Genomic DNA, 19,097 nt, shown 5'->3' on the forward strand with positions numbered 1-19,097 from the left:
CAAAGTCAATGGGGGGGAACCAGATTCACTTAAAACAACCAGAGTAATTTATGAACTGCAGCGATTCACTTAAGGAATGCTGCAAGAAAAGTTGTAAAATGGGGCAAAACTCACTTTTTATTTTTTTTTCATATTTTTTTTATATTTTATATTTATTTTTAGCAAATTTCTCACCAACGTAAATGTTGGGCTCAATTGTGGTCGTAAGTTGAGGACTACCTGTGTTCCACGGTGGGTGAGCGCGATAGGATCACTTTGCAAGCTGCCAGGCTGGCGAAGCTTCAAGATTTGACCGACCTGAAAGACATAAAAAGCAAAGAAATAAAAAGCAACACCTTGCTGCTAATTGTGAGAATCAAGCCTGCTAGTCTTAGTGCCAAACACGCTGCATTGCACAAATCAGGGACTGAGTCCCAAAGGTGCTTTTTTTTCAAAAAAAAACAACCCCTGGACTTTCTCAGGTTTTTTTTCTTTGAAAACATTAAAACAGTTCTGTTAGAACTAAAGAAGCTTCTTGGATGAGAAATGAAACATTTTCAAAGGGAAAAAAACCCCAAAAAATTCCAATTGTCTTTTGGGAAAAAAAACCACTTTTGGGGCAACCATGAACTTGGATGCTTGACAATCTCTGAAAACCGGAATTGAGTCGTGTATAAACTTAGCAAAGTGTGGGTTTTGCAGAGCTCAGTAGCGTAGCTACACTGGCTTACAACTGTATTTCTCTAAGTTTACTCCTGGTAAGTTGGTTTGTTTTCCCTGGGGTTTTCCCTGGTAAGTTGGTTTGTTTTCCCTGGGGTGGTTAAAAGTCTTAATGAAGATTCTCAAGTCATCCAGGGGTTGGTTGTATTCAAAAGTGGTTTTTATTTTTGAAAAAGCAGCTTGGACTGATTCTTTTGAGGACAAGAAGATGTTTCGCTTGCCATCCTGGAAGTTTTCGTCAGTTGCATTGGATGCTGTGGGAGATGGAAGGGCAGTTATTGAGAGGTTGGGAGCTGTGCTTTCTGCATGGTGCTTTCCGCCCTGTCGCCTTTCGCTTCGAACACAGGCGCAAGGATGACGGGGATGAGCCTGGGTTGTCTGCATCTCAAACTGAAGCGCAAACGGTTCCTGTCCTTTGCAGCTTTTCTGGAAATTCGTTCATTCTCTTCGTTCACCATTGGAAGGGTGTTCGTCTCGAAGCCAAACGTCTGTCTGTGAAGATTCTCCATCATCCAGGACATATAGTTGTACCAAGAGTGGTTTTTATTTTTGAAAAGGCAGCTGGACTTGGTTTTTATTTTGTTTTTTTTGAGGGGGGGGGAAAGACGTTTTGCTTCCTATCCTGGAAGCATCATCAGTTGCTATGGGAGATGGAAGAAGGAGAGTTTTGATATTCCCCCCCCCCACACACACACACACACACGCTCTTTCCACTTTCATTGAATTGCATTTTGGGGGGTGGGGGGTGGAGGCTTGAAGTGGGAGGATCTGCAAGATGGCGAATCACCAGCCGGATCTTGTTTTACTTCCTCTTTATCCTCCCCTCCCCCTCCCCCCCCATCACCACCACCTCCCTGGAGCTGCATGGAATTTTCCTCCATCCAGGCTTATGCGTGTGAATGTGTTGGATGCGTGAGAGTTCAGTCCCAGGATTTTTGGAGGGCAACGAAAGGAGAGAAGGTACCCAGAGGTTAACAGCTGCAGGGGTTCGGCTAGGCGGGGGGGGGGGGACACCCTCCTTTTGCAACTAATCAGAATAGAGCTGGGAGGGACCTTGGAGGTCTTCTAGTCCAACCCCTTGCTCAAGCAGCAGACCCCTAGGCCTAGACCATTGCAGACAAGCGGCTTGGATTCTGATGGGATTCAGACAAGTGGAGATCTGGATTGCTAACCCCCCCCCCCAGCAGCGGAAACCCACTCCCAGGGCTCCACTGCCCAAATCCAAAGACAGCAGGGCGGAAAAACCGAGGCCGTCTAAGCCCAGATTCTTGTAGCTCAGATAGGGTAACTTTACAAGGCAGATTCTGCCTTTCGCCTTGCTTTTCCCCCTCTTTGGCTTGTGTTGGTTTTTGTTTTCTGCGTTTTAAGTTACGGCTTTAGCTCCATGGTTTAATAACAACAGATGAGTTCCGTTGAGCATCTCAAAAGAATGTTTCTTAAAAGGCAATCAGCCCAGCTCCATGGGTCACCAACAGGAAAATTGGACCCTGGAAGGAAGGAATGCGGAAAAAGAGCAAGAGGGAAGGGGGTTGAGGGTGTGGAGAAAAGTTTGAGCAACACATGCGGCATTTCATTGTGGCGGGTTAAATATCTTTGTTTGCAGTATTGATGTTTTTTTAAATTTCCTGTAGAGAAGTAGACAACTAATCCTAATAAAAATGACCACACACACAAGCATGTGCGTGGGGAAAACTTGCATTTGGCCAAGGAACGTCCAGAGTTTAACCAGTTATTTTTCTTCACAAGCGCACGTGCACAATATCTGCTTGCATCCGTGGCCATGTTAATCAAAGGTGGTGTCTTACGTCTAACATAAGAGGGATGGGGTATGTGTGTGTGTGTATTGGAGGTACAGGTAAACTGTTTAGTGACCGATCAAAGTTACAGCGGCATTAAAAAAAAGCGACTTATGACTATTTTTCACCCTTACAGCTATTGCAGCATCCCTCATTGGACAGATGATCAAAATTCAGACATTTGACAATTGACTCATATTTATGACGGCTGCAGTGTCCAGGGTCACGTCATCCTCTTTTGCGACCTTCTGATAGGCAAAGTCAACGGGGAAGCCAGATTTCGCTTCACAAATGTGTTACTAACTTAACAACTGCGGTGATCCACTTAGCAACTGTGGGAAGAAAAGGGGCAAAATTCACTTAACGTATTTCTCGCTTAACAACAAAAATTTGAGGCTCAATTGTGGTCGTAGGTTGAGGACTACCTGCGTTGGCTCTGGTCTGGGGTTGGCAGGTGGAGAATCTTTTAAGTCGGTTTGCAGCCTGACCCCGGCGCTAAACAGAGTTTCAGTCCATGCTTATGAAATGCTTCCCTGTATTTTAGAGTGAGAATGGAGGTAAATGAATCGATTAGATCTTTCAACTCGGATCAAGAGTAATCAAACTTTTCATGGGCGTGAGAGGATTTCTGAATCCTGGTTGTAATGGGGGGCCAAATGAAAACTGACTGCCTTCCCTTTGGGATTGTAATAATTCCTCATTTAGGTTGACTTTTGTTGTCATCTTTGGCTCCTTGTTCTGTACCGCATACCAAAATTGCACAATTCTAAGACGAGGCTAGGTTCCCCCAAAATATGCCTTGAGACACAAATTACCCAGCCCTTTTTCAGGCTTCCCGCTGTACTTACAGGTAGTCCTCGACTTACAACAGTTTGATGACCGTTCAGAGTTGCAGAGGAACTGAAAAAAGTGACTTATGACCATTTTTCACACTTATGACCGTTGCAGCATGACTTGCATTTGGATGCTTGACAGCTGGTTCGTATATGTGAGGGTTGGAGCTAATTTCTGGCGTCCACTTCCTGTTCCTGGCAAAGAAAGCCCACTGGTGGCGGAAACGGGTTTGCTTAACGATTGCTGCAACTGACTACCATAATTCTCGGCTTGGTGGTTGTGAGACCAGGACTACCTTTGCGATGCAATAGATACAGGTGGGCCTCGACATGCGAACACGATTGAGCCCCAAATTTCCATTGATAAGTCAGTTCAAGTGAGTTGCCCCATTTTTATGACCCTTTTTTGTCACAGTTGTAACGTGATTCTGGCTGCCCCACTGACTTTGTTCATCAGACCTCGGGACCCTGCAACCGTCATCAATACATGCCAGTTGCCCAGCATCTGAATTTTAATCACATGACCATACGGATTCTGCATCCGTCATAAGTGTGAAAAATGACCATGAGTCCATTTTTTCAGCGCCGTTCTAAATTCAGTCACTAAATAAACGGTCGTAAGTAGAGGACTACTTATACTGTACGTATCTCCTATTAGCTGAGAAAGCTTGACCGTGATAAATGTCCCAAATTCAGTGTTGAAAATGAACAATCTCCGGCTAATATTAGTGTGAACTTAAAAGATCCGTTTAATTGTAAGTTGTGCGTTTTTACATATACTAGTTTTTATATCGCATCTGTTAAATCAGGAGTATTGAAATGAGGATAGAGTGATGCTTCATCTCCCCTTCCATTTCTCTTCTTAAAATATATCAATTTTGTTTCCTGCAGTGTTCTGTCTCAGATTGTGAGCCACACTGAAGATAGAAAATGCCGAAACGGAAATGTGTCTTTACTGAAAAACTAAAGCAGAAATATCCTCATTTTCGTAAAGGTAGAGACGACTATGAAGCAGAGTGCTTGGTTTGCAAAGCCGGCACATTTGTGTCAGTGGCGTATAAAGGTGCCAGCGATCTGGAGTATCACATGTCCTCGGAAAAGCACAAGAAAGCCCTGGGAGGAGACAGTTGGTCTGCAAAGCTGACTGAATTTTTGGTGACTCCGGGTGCAAAAGCAGAGGATGCTCTTGCCGCAGCGGACAGCACTCTAGCCTTGCACAATATCCCAAACTGCAACAGCTACAAAGCAACGGGGCGTACATCGGAGTTGTTGAGAAAAGTATTTCCTGATGCAGAGACAGCGCAAAGGTTTTCCAACACCCGGAGCAGGGCAGAAGCTCTGGAGAACTCTGTGCTTGCCCAGCATGCGGTCAGCGTTGACCTGAAGGCCCTGGAAGAAAGCTGCATCCCTTTCTGTGGGGTGGCCATAGACGACAGCAATCACAGGGCCCTGAAAATGGTCCCGGTGCTCATCCAATATTACGACTACAGGAACGGCGGCTTGAAGACCAAACTGCTGGAACTTCAGGAAACGCCCGCCGAGACGGCCGACGCCATTTCGGACTATCTCATGAAAGCTCTTAAGAAACACGGATTGCTTCAGAAATGCGTGGCCTTTGCGGGGGACAACCGCAACACCATGTTTGGCGAACTTCGGCAAGATGAGGAGAGGACTGTGTTTGCCAAGTTGAAGAGAGCCCTCCAGAGAGAGACTTTGATTGGGGTGTACTGCCCGGCCCACATTTTGCACAACTGCATCCACCACGGAGCAGACGCCCTGGAGGTGGACATAGAGAACATCATTCTGAAGATCTACCAGTACTTCCACATATACACAGTGCGGACCGAGTCCCTGCAGGAATACTGTGAGTTTGTGGAGGTGGAGTACAAACGGCTGCTCTCCCACAGCAAGACCCGGTGGCTGTCCTTGTTCCCGGGCATCACGAAGCTGCTCCAGATGCATTCGGCCCTGAAGTCCTTCTTCTTGGGCCAGAGCAACCCGCCCACCGTGCTCAGGAGCTTCTTTGAGCACGAGTTCAGCGAGCTCTACCTTTGGCACATGCACTCGCTGATGAACGCCTTCCACTTGCACATCGAAGAGATGGAGCGGGAAAACAACTCCGTTGTGGAAGTGATGAGGACGCTGGACTCCGTGCACACCATCCTGCTCGACCGAAGAGCTCAGAACTTCATGTCCCTGACGGTGAAGGGGATGCTGGCGGACAAGCGCAAAGAGGGCCTGGAGGCCGAATGCGATGCCTTCTCGCACGCGGTGCATCGCCTCTACAGTCACTGCATAGACTACCTGGAGATGTGGATGGCGTCCCTGCAAGAGTTCTCTTGCTTCGCCTGGATGGCCCTCAGCGACACGCCCAGCTGGGGTGACGTGGAAGCGTGTATAACGTACTTAAGTGAGAAGGGTCTGGAAATTGACAATATGAAGTGCTGCTTTCAGTTCAACAATTTGAAAAAATTTGTGGAAGCTTCCAGCGATGAAGAAGAGTTCCAACATCTGCTTTCACACGAGAAATGGACCAAATATCTTCTGAATGTCAAAGATGTTGAATGCTGTTCAGAACTGTTAAAAATTGCACAGTTCTTCTTTGCAATTCCCTCCCGTAGTGTAGATATGGACTACTACTTTTCTCTGATGCACCTAGTATAATTAAAGGATATGCCTGAAAGGTTGTTTAGTCCCTCACCTGTATCAAAAGCTTTAGTTACTTATTTTACTGCTTGTTCTACTTTGGGCTCTCATTGTTACTACCTAGGGTTGGGTGGCCACTTATGGACTGTATTTGTATTGCAACAGATGGGAAAAGGGCATCTGCAAAAGAAAACAGTTCTAAAAGCCATTTTTATTGTGTTTATTGAAACACAGAGCAAGGTGTTACGCAAGTCCTTGGCATAAAGGTTTCTCTAATAAAATGTAAAAAAAACCATGCCTGCACATAGCACTTACATTTTAGTCCAGTTAAGATTGCCACATTCTATTGTATGCATTCCTTATCTTTAATGCTTGGGGTCCCCAACATTTCCACTCTGTGGACCGGACGCAGTAGTAGCTGTGGTGGGAGAGGGGATGGTTTCACTCATGCACTTTACTTGCACAAATGCAGCTTTGCGCGTTCGCGCACTCAATGGCCACTTGCACAGCCCTGGTTCTCAACGGGCCGCAGCCCAGTAGCAGGCTGTGGATTGGTGTTGGGGGCCCTGCTTTAATAGGTTAATCAGCTCAACCGAAGAAATGCAAAGCTATTTTATACTTGAAAAAGACAAGGAGTCCCAAGAGACAGCAGAATATTTTTAATATTTATAACAAAGTGTTTGAATCAACACACTCCATATATTAATTATTTTGCTTCCCCCACGGAATAGTTTCCACGTATTTTGAATATTTACTTTTTCTGTGGTCAGGTAATAATGGCTGGTATAGTAAATTGCTATATTATGGTACATTGATATTTATTCAAATTTCGGTAATCGTAATGATCGGTATTACTGTAACTTATTCGGGGCAACGTTTTAGAGCAGGGGTCTGTTTTAGAGTTTGAATGGAGGATGAGTCAGAAAATGATGCAGAACAGCCTCCTCCTCCTCCTCCTCCTCCTCCCCCCTCCCTCCTGACTTAGGATACCGTCATAGTCTTGTGTTTAAAGTTAACCAGTACTCACCCTGCTTAGCTTTTCAAGGCCAGCCAAGGTCATCAAGATGGTGCTGCAAACAAGAAAAGATTAATCAGTCTTTGAGATGAGGAATACCAACTTGGTTAGATCTGGCCCACAACCCCAGGCTTTAGTGGGCTTCAGGCGTCCTCGTTGCTCTCTGAGCTTGCTTGTTTTCTTGCAGACGTTTCATTATCCTAACTAGGTAACATCATCAGTGCTCGTAAGGAACTGCTGTTTGCCATCAGTTTATATTGTGCAAACGGCACTCCTTACTACCGGTAGCACTGATGATGTTGCCTAGTTAGGGTAATGAGACGTCTGCAGGAAAACAAGCTCAGAGAGCATCAAGGACCTCTTATTTCAACCCTTAACTACAAATATTCTCTCTCAGGCTTAATCAGCAATGTTCTTTCCTTTCTAGGAAATTGTGTAGAGAAATGTTGCAGTCAACGAGGTTCAAATTGCATGTCTATTTTTTGCCACTGCATTTAGTGGGGATTGCAGGGAAAATTTGGAATGGTTCAAAGACAGAAAACACACACACACGAAGAGAGAGAGAGAGAGATTGTTTCCCTGCCTATAGTATGAGATTTTTGGTGTTCTGTTTGTACTGAAGAATTTTAATTCATCTTTAAAGTCCTATGTTGTTGGACTTTGTCATGAAGTAATAACATATAATTCATTTTCCACTGGAGAGGTTTTTACACTGAGAGCTTTTCCTTTCCAAACACAACTAGCCCAGAAGTATTGCCAGAGGTGCAACTTTAATTACTTTGTGGTTAAGATCAAAGTTAACAATCCGATTTATTTTTAAAAAGATTAAGGCTTGGATAATTTTCTTCGGTCTCCTTTTAAGTCAAATGTAAATATTGACTATCGCTGAATTATTTGCATGGATTGTTTGCCCCATTTCTTTAATTATTTGCCCCTTACACAAACTAAAAAAAAGTAAGTAGCATTTGCAGGTATACCCGAAGGACCAGATTAGGAACAGATCCTGCTGGAGAAAATCTATTTGATCAGCCACCAACTTAATGGCACATAAAAAGTAGTGATTTTAATCTTTTTTTAACAAGAAAATAATGTTTCATTGATAGATTTAGCTAATAAAACAACATTTTAATTGCTGGAATTAAATTCACCCAGTTAACATGGCAAAACATTTTTAAAATATAAATGCAAAATGTACAAAATAAGGAGATACTTCTTATTAAAAAGCCCTCTCTCTTTTAAAAACCCAAACCAAATCATTTCCTTGTTTCAGAAGTTTTTTCCCCACATGCACACAATTAATTATAAGTTTCTTCTGTTGGGAGAGGCACATTTTTCATTCATTCATTGTACAGTAAATACAATATTGGCTCTAGGTACATGCAAAGGATTTAAGGGAATGTAAACACTTTATTTTCTGGGTTGTTGCAATTTGTAGATGGCTGAGGAATTACAAGACCTCAATTGAAATGTAGGTTGCATATAAATCTTAAAAGCAGTGAAATCTTGAGAGGTTGCTACATCTTATATTTCCCAGAGAAACCTGAACAGATCTGACACTCCTGTAAGAACCTGGCAATTTTTTTAAAAAAATGTCATTTTTTGGTCACTACATAAATAGAACATATGTTGCAGAATTTACCCAAATTTCATCTTCCCATTATATTGAAATATAATGCTTTGTTGCTGTTGCCTCATTTCTTTCCCTGCTGACGGTTGGGCACTGCCTTTGAAGCTGAAATTTCAAAGGAGTCTTTTCCCCTAAAAGATTTTGGCATTCTTTTTGAATGCTTATTGTGAAGTGCACAGGATTACACCTTACCCTTTTTTTGGGGGGGGGGAAGAATCCTGAATTGATTATTTATTTGATTAACATGCAGATGCTAAGTGACTCTGAGTGGTTCACAATAAAAAATGGCAACGTACAAATTTTTTTGGTGGGAATAGAGCACCTCTGAAAATTGTAAGGTAGTGAAATCTCATTTATCGGTTTCATTTTTCTCACACAAATTGGCCCAGGATAGCTACAGAAAAAACATATGCAGAGCGACCAAATTTGGAAGGTGAGAATTTTAGAGTGAAACCCTCAAATATCCTTGATATTTCCATGAATTGGAAACTTTGTTGGTTTCTGATGATGAGACCAATGTTTCATTGTATTCCTGTAACATAAACTTGATTCATTTAAGCAACACTTGTTTTGACTCTGCTGACATTGGCTGGACACCCACAACAGCAATAAGCTATGATTTGCACCCCACTAAGCCAAAATCAAGACAATTATATTTGGGCATCCGGTCTCTGGAGGACCATTTGTTTTAAATTCTTCCATATAAACATTTATTTCCTTTTCTCCCTCACTGTCTTTCTAGGAGTTTCAGACTGCAATGTCCAGTTTGGCATTCCCTAAGGTAATAGTCCACATCATCCCCAATCAGCATGGTCACTGCTTGCACTGGCTGGGGATTGTGGGAATGGAAATTGGTTCCCTCTAAAGACCAACAATGAGATGAATTTCAAAAGACTTCTATAACGTGTGAAACTCGCCACGTCACATGACGTGTCGTGACATATCGCAACTTTTTCCCCATTGCCAGAGCTGGGATGAGCGCTGTTATGGTATGATGCATCCGGCCTGCGGGCCAGCAGTTTGACACCCCTGTAGTAATCTGTTTGAATTTCGCTCCAAAGGAGTAAACCAAATATGAAGTTTTCCACAGAATAGCGATAAGTACTTTTTCCCAATTGCGTTCTCAACCTTAGGTTTGGGCTGAGCTGCTCAGGGCTGCCAACTTGTCCCACACCATGGTTGTAAGTTTGCTGAATGATGGTGCCTTCTATTTCATCTCAGCCCTGATCACATATCTGATGCAGGTGGTGGAAAAATCACAAGTGTTTGGCCTGAGACAATAAGTGTGCACTTAAGTACTTCTTAGGTAATATTTATCATTCCACTATTTGTCATTTGGACACTATTTGATGTTAAAATATTTTGATAACGTAATATTTGAAGTTGTCGATGACCTTTTCTATTCCTGTAATTTGTGCCTGGAACTTGGAAAGGATTGTATGGCTTCTTCAATTTCACATCAATCATGGTCATAAACCGGGTCAGGCGATGGTCAAGCACAGGTGCTTTGGCCTGAGACAAGCAGGCGTGCACTTACTATTAGATGCTTCTTAAGAAATATTTATCATTCCAATGTGTTATTCAGGCAATATTTGATGATAAAGTATTTTGATAACACAATATTTGAAGTTGCCAATGGCCCTTTTCTTTCCTACAACTTCCGTGTAATTTGTCTACAGAACTTGGAAAGGATTATATATATGCCATGTCTTGGCTCAAGATGCTGTAGGAAACTCATTCTGGCTCACGGTGCTGCCATTTTCTGCAAAAATGATGCGCAAGATCGATTTTCTTTTTATGAAGGAAGATTTCTTTCCCTCTCTGGAGGGAACCCAAACTCTAATAGTAAATCCACAATAGGGGGACTATTGAATTAGTTTTATTGACTTTTCAGGCCACCAGATTAGATTAATATTAGATTTATTTAGAACATGCATATTTTATAAGTGTTAACTGAGAAGTTGCAGTATCCATATAGTTCACCAGGGATGCTTTCAGAAGCTCATGTCCTCCTCGTTCCACCACAGGTCGTTTCATGCTTCATGGGCTGTTTCACGTTTTATCAAAGCTTCATAATACTCCCCCCGCCATTTTGGAGATGGGGGGCATCAGGCAATAGTTATCTACAGGGGCTTTGCTAGTCCTGTGATGCACAACATCCTCCAGGCCAAAACCAGCCCATTTCATCTTTTAATTCCTTGTGTGGCCAATATGACCACAAGGACCTTAGAAATCATATAGAAAACCAACAGGCAGCCACCAAAATGTGTCTTAGAAAAGAGGATTGGCTTAAGTATGATTAATAATTTGATTGTCCTCTGAAATCCAGAATGCCTTTAATAAATGCTTCAAGCCATTCCTGAGTACATAGATGGGGAGCTTTGGGTGCTTCCTTTGGGAGGTGTGTAGACAATTCAAGCCTTTTTTGCATCTTGTTTGGAGATGGAATGTGAAGCAGCTTTCACAAGAGATCGATGGGACGTTAAGGTGCTTCCAAGTGAAAGAGGCAGAATGCAGAAATGCAGTCATTATGAAGCTTTATTCATCGATAGGTAATATAAAAAGAGCTATATGGCATGGAAGCATCCATGCTTGTATGATAGAGAATGCATGCAAGTGAGAAGATAGAAAAAGAGAAGCAGAACAAAGAAGCAGCCCCTGGGCAGAGGTATTTATGGGGGGTCTCGGCCCCTCCCTAGCCATAAAACTCTCTCGCCAGTGGGGCTGCTGCAGGGGAGCAAAGAAGCCTCTTTGCTCCATCTGATGACTTATTTAGGGAACTGCCATGGGCTAGCACAAAACATCTAACATGGAAATTGATTAGGGTGAATGCATAAGGCCTCAGCTCCCAGTTTGTCTATTTGAAGTAGGCTTTGCCTTGAAGGAAGGAAGGAGAAAGAGCTTAAAGTTCCCCAGGTGGTATTTTGAAAGAGAGATTCAAGATTCAAGAGATTCCCCCTTCCAGTCTGAGGGGGCCATTTCCTTCAGAATATATATGTCTGGAGAATTTAGTGGCTTGACTTAAGGGCTTTTGTGCTGGCAGGAAGAGATACTTTTAAGGATGCTGCAACTGCTTAAAAGGATTAGAAAGCTCGTTTTTTTTTCCTTGGCTGTTCGAAAACAGTCTCTGAGGGCCATTGTGCTCTTTAGGCAGCTCTTAAAACTGCCTTAAAATCTTCAGCTCTTAAAACTGCCTTAAAATGTTCAGGCATCAAACATGACCACCTTCTCACAACCCACCCAAGGAAGAATTGAATTTGAATTTGAATTTATTGAATTTATATACCGCCCTTTCCCGTAGGACTCAGGGCGGTTTACAGGGTATATAAAACATAGATACAAAAATTAAGAACACTTAAAAAAGATTAAATTAAATCTGTGACAAGTGAGAACACTGAGGTAAACAACAACAACCACCCTCTCCATCCCTCCCTGGTATTGGCTGGCTAAAACTGGCCTGACCATTCTGCTTCCTCTGATTGAACAAGGAGCCTGTCACTCATGCAACTCCAGGCCCGCCTCTTAGAAATGGTGGTGAAGGAGGCTTCTTCCCTCAAAATGGCTGCCTGGCCTTTTCTGGCCTGCAGCTTCTCTCCCCTTTTTGGGATCCCACAAGTCTCTCTCCCAGAGCCATGAGGAGAAAATGCGGGGGGGGGGGGGAACCCACCTCAAATTACCTCACTGAACAGCCAGGGAGACTGAGTCAGCCTTGCCTTTTTTCATCAGGATATTTAAATATTTCTGTTTGATATGGATAACTGAGTAAAAAGAATGAATCCCCCAAATAATACTGTCAGGAGCAGTATCACATGTTATGTCTTTTTGAGAACCTTTTGTGGACAATCAGGCAAAGTCCTCTAGTATACAAATCAAATAAAATAATATGCTGTTCCTCAGTGCACATGCAGAGTTCTTTCCTATTAAGCCCCTTTTGCCCCAATTTTCTCTATAATGCCACAGGCTGGGAAGGTGTTCTTGGTGTTTCAGAAATATTCCAAAAATGCAAAACAAAACAAAACACAACCTACTTGAAATTAACTCATAAATTTTTCCCTGGTTTTCACCCACATTTTGGTCACTTGGCAAGCAGCCCACATTTATAGCCATTTGTAGTCGGATAATCATGATTTACAACGTTTTTTTTTGCAGGAAACCTATTTTTATTCCATAAAGAACATACTGAACTCTAAATGGTAAAATGAGCGTTACACGTTGGCTAAAATGAGTTGAGGGCAGGTGTATTCTGTAAATTCAGCCAAGGAGTACAGTGGCAGCTTTGAGTGAGTTTGGCCTTGCACAACAAGAGCCATTATTATCCTTAGTAAGGCCACACCTGGAATGCAGCATCCAGTTTTGGTCACCACATTACAAAAAAGATGTTGAGACTTTGGGAAAAGTGCAGAGAAGAGCAACTGAGATGATTAAAGGCCTGGAGACAAAAACATACGGAGAACGGTTGCAGGAATTGGGTATGGCCAGTCTAGAGAAAAGAAGGACTATGGGTGACATCATGATAGAAGTATTCCAGTATTTGAGGGGTTGCCACAAAGAAGGGAGGTGGTTTAACTTATTTTCCAAAGCATCAGAAGGCAGGAGAAGAAACAATGGATGTAAACAAGAGAGAAGCAACCTGAAATTAAGGAGAAACTTCCTAACTGTGAGAACAATTAACCAGTGGAACGGCTTGCCTCCAGAAGCTGTGGGGGCTTCATCACTGGAGGCTTTTAAGAGACCAGACAGCCACCTGTCTGGAATGGTATAGGGTCTTTTGTTTGAGCAGGGGGTTGGACTAGAAGACCTCCAGGGTCCCTTCCCTTCTATTCTGATTCATTTCATTAGCCTGCATCCTGTCATACTTTTTCAAGAGGAGCTTTGCCTCCTCTCCTTTACTTTCCCTTCCTGGGTTCTTGTAAACCATGCAGGGTGATTAGTCTAATCTCAGTTAAGGTGGAATGGAGATAAGCGCTGGGCGTGCTTGCTATCTCAGAGTTGGATCAGCTGGTCATGTGGACGCAGCTCTTACCCTCCAGTTATTGACTTAATAATTCATATTTGATTGATGGGCAAATAAGATGTAGATAATGATCTGCAAACATTCCCAGGATTCATTGCCATCCTGGGCTATATCTGTCCCCCACTGTGCCGGGTTCAGTTCATTGTGACTGTTCGGGTTACCTGCTTGTTCTACTTGCGCACCTGCCAGCCTGTTTCTCTCGCCAGCCCCATGGCGCGCATTCAGCTGCCTTGCCCTCTCTTCCTCCTCTGCTCCCTTCTGATGCTGCCCTCTGTGCTGCTCCAGGATGTGGGAATGCCCGGGGGACTTTTCCCCGTATCTGTCACAGAGAAGGGGGTGCAGGAAGCTGCCGCCTTTGCCGTGGAGCAGTACAACGAGCGCAGCAACAACCTCAACTATTTCAAGGAGCTGCGTGTTGTGAAGGCACAGAGCCAGGTGTGTGTGTGTGTGTGTGTGTGACAATCAGGGGAGGTGGGCAGCCTCAATAGGGTCCGTGGGATCCTTGGAACGCTCTGAGCTTGATTGCTTTCTTCAAGGCATTTCATTACCAAACTAGATAACATCCTCAGTGCACTGATGGATATTCGAAAGATCTTCGGAAAGGGCTCTGGAAACAGTGGAATTGGGGTGGTGGAGGCAGTTTAGGGAGGAACTGCATTGTGTTCTGAGCAAACTGTGAACTGAAAGGGCATGACTGTTTGCTACCGAAATATTTCCAGCGGAACTGATTTTCTTCTTCTCAAGCTCTAATCCTTCCAAGGTTGCATCTGATGAAATTAAGCATGTATTGTAATTTTTTTGTGCTGCAATTACCTAAACATTGGGGTACCTATTTTTTTTTAATCCAGGTGGTTGCAGGCACGAAATACTATCTTACGGTGGAAATAGGGAAAACAGTGTGTGAAAAGAGCAATGGGCCAATGGCGTTCAGCGAAATTCAGAAGTGCGAGCTCCTGCCGGAGGTGAGATGAGATGCCACGTTCTGGTTATATTTTTTGCAGCTGAATTGATGAAAGATGCCTTGTCTCAGCTTAACTTTTCTAAACCAGATTGTAATGCTTGTTTTAGATGATTCCTATTTGTAGAACATAGGTAAAGGTAAAGGTTCCCCCGCACATGCGTGCTAGTCGTTTCCAACGATAGGGGCCGGTGCTCATCTCCGTTTCAAAGCCAAAGAGCCAGCGCTTGTCCGAGGACGTCTCCGTGGCCATGTGGCAGGCATGACTAGATGCCAAAGGCGCACGGAACGCTGTTACCTTCCCACCGTAGTGGTCCCTATTTTTCTACTTGCATTTTTACGTGCTTTCGAACTGCTAGGTTGGCAGAAGCTGGGACGAGTAACAGGCACTCACTCTGTTACGCGGCACTCGGGATTTGACCCTCCAAACTGCCGACCTTCTGATCGACAAGCTCAGCGTCCTAACCCACTGAGCCACCGCGTCCCTTTTATTTGTAGAACATAGAACATAATAAAACAAAAGAAATGGGAAGCCGAGTTATAAAAATGAGAATTATGAGTTCCAAGTTGGGTAGAGGAGAGCCCCTTAGCCAGCATCCTAACTGGGTTAGATTTCCCCCCCCCCAGGTATTTGTAGATATTTCCCAGCAGACACACTGATTATCTGATGGCTCGGTCCTCTCCTTTAGTCTTTATATTATCCCATTTAATAAACCTTCTGTTGACAAAGGACTGTCATTTTGGGGTACTAGAAGACTAATGTCGCATCCCTGCTCAGCCTTCCTTTCTGCAGGCCAAATGAAACCAAGTTCCCTTCATTGCTATTCTTGGTTTCCAGACCCTCCTCTAAACACATTCCAGTCTGTGTGGGTCAAATTGGACAAAACTCCAAGTGGGGCCTGACCAGGACAGGACAGAGAGGAACAAGGATTTCTCTGGATCCGGCTCTTCATAAACAGCCCCCCAAGTATTGGAAGACTGTATCAAGTCATTCTTTGTTAGACTAGACCAGGGTTAGGCAACCTTGGCTTTTATGACTCGTGGACTTCAACTCCCAGAATTCCTGAGCCAGCCATGCTGAGGGGAAAGAGAGAAGTTTCCAAGCTGAGCCATGCTGGCTCAGGAACTCTGGGAGTTGAAGTCCATGAGTCATCAAAGAGCCAAGGTTGTCTACCCCTGGACTAGACAGACTTAGTTCCCTTAACCATTCATCAGGGGATTTAACCTTCAGATCCCTTATTACCTTTCTCTTCAATTTTCTCTGTGTTCCCAAGAAAGAAGGGGTGCAACCTGCGCTGATTTGTTATTCAACAACCTGAGTTGGACAAATGACCCAGCTGTAACTTGGCTTCTTTGCTTCACGTTTAGCTGGTTGTGTGAACTTATTTTGTCATCGCAACTGGCTTGCCGTGCTCGGTGAATCAGGACTCAAATCGGGATAGTGCAACACGTCACTCCATGGGTCTCAGGAGATGGGAACTGTAGTCTGCTGAGCAACTTGGCAAGGTCTCATTAAAAAAGGCCAGGCCAGGGGGGGGAAGGGGGGAATGGGGGGGAGGGATAGGGAGGGTTAGGTAGGGGTGGGTGGAGGGAGGGGGGGATTGTTAAAGATAAAATGTATTGTAAAACTTTTCAATAAAAAAAAAAGGCCAGGCTAAGCCCTTTGACCGGAGGCTGTTTATTCAGTTTCCCCAGCATCTCTGTCAGTGCGTTTAATTTATTTCCATGAATGTTGCAAAAGATTAAAAGGTTTAAAGATTCTATTTTCCCCCCTCTCTTTTGTTCCCTTCCAGAAACTAACCTGTAACTTTCAAGTCTGGTCCCGTCCTTGGCTGAATGAAAACCGGCTGACAAGCATGAATTGTTTCTAATCTGGGTGACTAGGGTGGACCTCCCGTGCCGAGACCAACGTGGGCAAACGATTCTCAGAGTGTCCAGCAGCCAGGCAAGCTCTTGGGTGCAGCTTGGGTTTCTGCCAACAAGATCCCATGTGTGGCCGTTCGCAAATCATGAATGAAATGGTGCATTTAAGTCCAAATTTTCTGAGTTTCTGAAATTGTTCCATGACATACAAGGGGGGGGGGTGCCTCTTTCTCGCTCCTCCGTTCCATCCTCTTTTCTATAATTTTCATCTTCGAGAAGACGAATCAATATGTTGCTAATTCTGTTAGTCTTAATAAAAGCTATCATCACGATGTTCCGGCTTTTGTTCCTTTCTTGTCCAAATCCCGTCCCACCTTCATGTTTTCACACGTGCGTAACACAAGGCTACCATGGCTTGTTCAAAAAAGCCTCTGGCTAGAAAGGCTTTGCTTTGTCCAGCTGGGGGAAACAGGGGTCTGCCATTCTATTGGGAGGGCGGACTTGTTCATTGGAGAATGTATCTGCCTTGCTCTGCTTTGCCCTCCCTTTCTGTGAAAGGAATGTGGCCTGAAAACATGTCACAGCTGCTAAGTGAATCACTGCAGTTGATAAGTTAGTAACCCGGTTGTTAAGTGAATCTGGCTTCCCCATTGACTTTGCTTGTCAGAAGGTTGCCAGAGGAGATCACATGACCCTGGGACACCGCGACCGTCGTAAATATGAGTCAATTGCCAGGCATCTAAATCTTGATCACATGACCATGGAGATGCCGCAACAATCACAGTAATAAGTCGCATTTTTCAGTGCTGTTGTAACTTTGAATGGTCACTAAATGAACTGTCGTAAGTTGAGGACTACCTCTAGTAGAGTGTTTTAATCCTATTGTTTTACATATTTCCTTTCTGTGCTCTATTTTTATGACCTATTTTATACCTATTTCATTTGCTCAGTGTTGAACGCTGTGTTGATAATGTGAAGGTGCTTCTGCCACAAATAAAGAAAAAAAGAGAGAGTAGCGTAATATTAATCAATTAATATTAATCAATGAAATAGTTTCCCTCCTGGAGTTATGGATGCCCTGTCACTGGAGGTTTTCAAAAATAGACTAGAGGACCCTTTGACCGGGATGGCTCTTGCCTTGAGTGGAGGTTTGGACTAGAAGACCTCCGAGGTTCCTTCTAATAATAATGATGATGATGATGTTGGAAAAGAGCTTGGAGGTCATCTAGTCCAACCCCCGTATACCATTTCAGATAAATGGCTGTCCAGTCTCTCCTTAAAAGCTTCCAGTGATGGAGCATTCACCGCTTCTGGAGGCAGGTTGTTCCGCTGGTTAATTGTTCTAACAGTGCTAGGATTCTGTTTTATGTTTCAGCTATTCTCTTCAGCCACTAGAGGGCGCTATTCAACACGCTAAAAAAAGAAGCGCAGCATATTATTCTATCAAATAAAAGATGGATTTTTTTTTTCTTTTTAACAATTGTTACACAATCCAACCAAGCTAAGTTTGAGAAAATCAGAACATTACAGGAAAGTAAATTGGGTACGATTCATATGGAACGAACACAAAGAGAAAGAAAAAAAAATGGAAATTAAAGGTAAGAAGTGGGGCTGGCGTGGGCTCGTTGGGGTGGATTTGGGGGGGCAAAGGTAGCATCTGGTTTCTTGCAAGGTCTGGTGACCAAGGAAAGGATTTTATTTACTTACTTATTTATTTACTTATTATTTTTATATGCCACCCATGTCACTTTTCCGAGGATGGGAATAGAGCTTTTGGTTGTCCCAATGCTGTCAAGCTCGTTTGGGGGGTTTAAGAAGAGGACTCCCCAGTTTTTTAAATGATGGACAAGGAGATTGCAGAAGTTGGGGCTGTGATTGGAAGGACAGCTGCAAAAGGCCCCCTCTCCCCCCCCCCGTCTCCTTGGCTGGACCTTCCCGATAGTCAAACCTTGTTCAAACTTTACAAGCAGCATGATGTACAGCAGACATTAATATTAAAATAAGTTTTAGCCATTTTTTTGGCTGCTTCGCGGAATACAGCTAGAGCTGCACGTACTGAACTTGGTTGTCGCTGTTGTTATTTTGGTGGCTTAGCAGACGTGCTGTCAAGTCTTGTGCCATCATCATCATCATCCTAGCCATGGTCCCTCCACTGCAGGATGAAGGCCTCTTCCGCATGTTTCCCACCAATACGGTCCTGGGCTTTCCTTTGGCCAATTGGGCCCACGACCCTTCCTGATGTCGTCGCTCCATCTTGTTTGAGTTCTCTCTCGTGGGCGCTTTTGACCAAGTGGGATCCATTCTATAACCGCCTTGGTCCACCTATCATTGGTTCTTAATAGATGGATGGATAGATGGATGGATGGATGGATGGATGGATGGATGGATGGATGGATGGATAGATAGATAGATAGAATAAGATAGGATAAGATAGGATAGGATAGGATAGGATAGACAGACAGACAAGGTAGCTAGCTAACTAGGTAGGCAGGCAGGCAGGCAGACAGATCATCATTCATCTTCCTAGCCATTGTGCATCCACTGCAGGATGAAGGCCTCTTCCGCATGTCCTGGGCCTTCCTTTGGCCAATTGGGCCCACAACCCTTCCTGATGTCGTCGTTCCATCTTCTTTGAGGTCTCTCTCT

General features: G+C 43.8%; 3 protein-coding genes across 9 annotated transcripts in view; 2 read left to right on the top strand and 1 right to left on the bottom strand.

Annotated features, from left to right (window-relative positions):
- Positions 1–2,666, bottom strand: part of FRMD8 (FERM domain containing 8) — a 28,483-nt gene extending 25,817 nt beyond the window's left edge. For all 3 annotated transcript variants that reach the window (XM_083374231.1, XM_083374236.1, XM_083374230.1), the window contains exons 1-2: positions 2,630–2,666; positions 175–297 (exon numbers count right to left, since the gene is read on the bottom strand). In XM_083374231.1, the coding sequence (XP_083230357.1) occupies positions 175–297; positions 2,630–2,650 (144 nt within the window). In that variant the 5' untranslated portion in view covers positions 2,651–2,666. The remainder of the gene's footprint in view (positions 1–174; positions 298–2,629) is intronic.
- LOC310647183 (uncharacterized protein) lies at positions 944–6,295 on the top strand. Of its 5 annotated transcripts, none has more exons than XM_083374221.1 (2): positions 944–2,492; positions 4,220–6,295. In XM_083374221.1, the coding sequence occupies exon 2, from the start codon at positions 4,259–4,261 to the stop codon at positions 5,990–5,992; it is 1,734 nt and encodes a 577-aa protein (XP_083230347.1). In that variant the 5' UTR covers positions 944–2,492; positions 4,220–4,258; the 3' UTR covers positions 5,993–6,295. The 5 variants fall into 5 exon arrangements, with proteins under 5 accessions (XP_083230347.1, XP_083230348.1, XP_083230346.1 ...); XM_083374222.1 differs by having other exon boundaries at positions 944–1,659; XM_083374220.1 differs by lacking the exon at positions 944–2,492 and adding an exon at positions 2,830–3,052.
- Positions 6,296–13,759: 7,464 nt separating this feature from the next.
- On the top strand, positions 13,760–16,783 carry LOC310647223 (cystatin-like). Its single transcript, XM_083374296.1, has 3 exons — positions 13,760–14,065; positions 14,479–14,592; positions 16,382–16,783. The coding sequence occupies exons 1-3, from the start codon at positions 13,841–13,843 to the stop codon at positions 16,457–16,459; spliced, it is 417 nt and encodes a 138-aa protein (XP_083230422.1). The 5' UTR covers positions 13,760–13,840; the 3' UTR covers positions 16,460–16,783.
- Positions 16,784–19,097: the final 2,314 nt, after the last annotated feature.

The sequence above is a fragment of the Vipera ursinii genome (assembly GCF_947247035.1).
Source record: "Vipera ursinii genome assembly, chromosome: 15".
Classification (NCBI taxonomy): domain Eukaryota; kingdom Metazoa; phylum Chordata; class Lepidosauria; order Squamata; family Viperidae; genus Vipera; species Vipera ursinii.

What these genes read in the sequence shown, in the direction of transcription:
- LOC310647183 (XM_083374221.1), top strand. Translation starts at nt 4,259, where the DNA reads ATGCCGAAACGGAAATGTGTCTTTACTGAAAAACTAAAGCAGAAATAT.
- LOC310647223 (XM_083374296.1), top strand. Translation starts at nt 13,841, where the DNA reads ATGGCGCGCATTCAGCTGCCTTGCCCTCTCTTCCTCCTCTGCTCCCTT. An exon ending in TTGTGAAGGCACAGAGCCAG is followed by an intron (nt 14,066 to 14,478) that starts GTGTGTGTGTGT and finishes TTTTTAATCCAG; the next exon opens with GTGGTTGCAGGCACGAAATA. An exon ending in AGTGCGAGCTCCTGCCGGAG is followed by an intron (nt 14,593 to 16,381) that starts GTGAGATGAGAT and finishes GTTCCCTTCCAG; the next exon opens with AAACTAACCTGTAACTTTCA.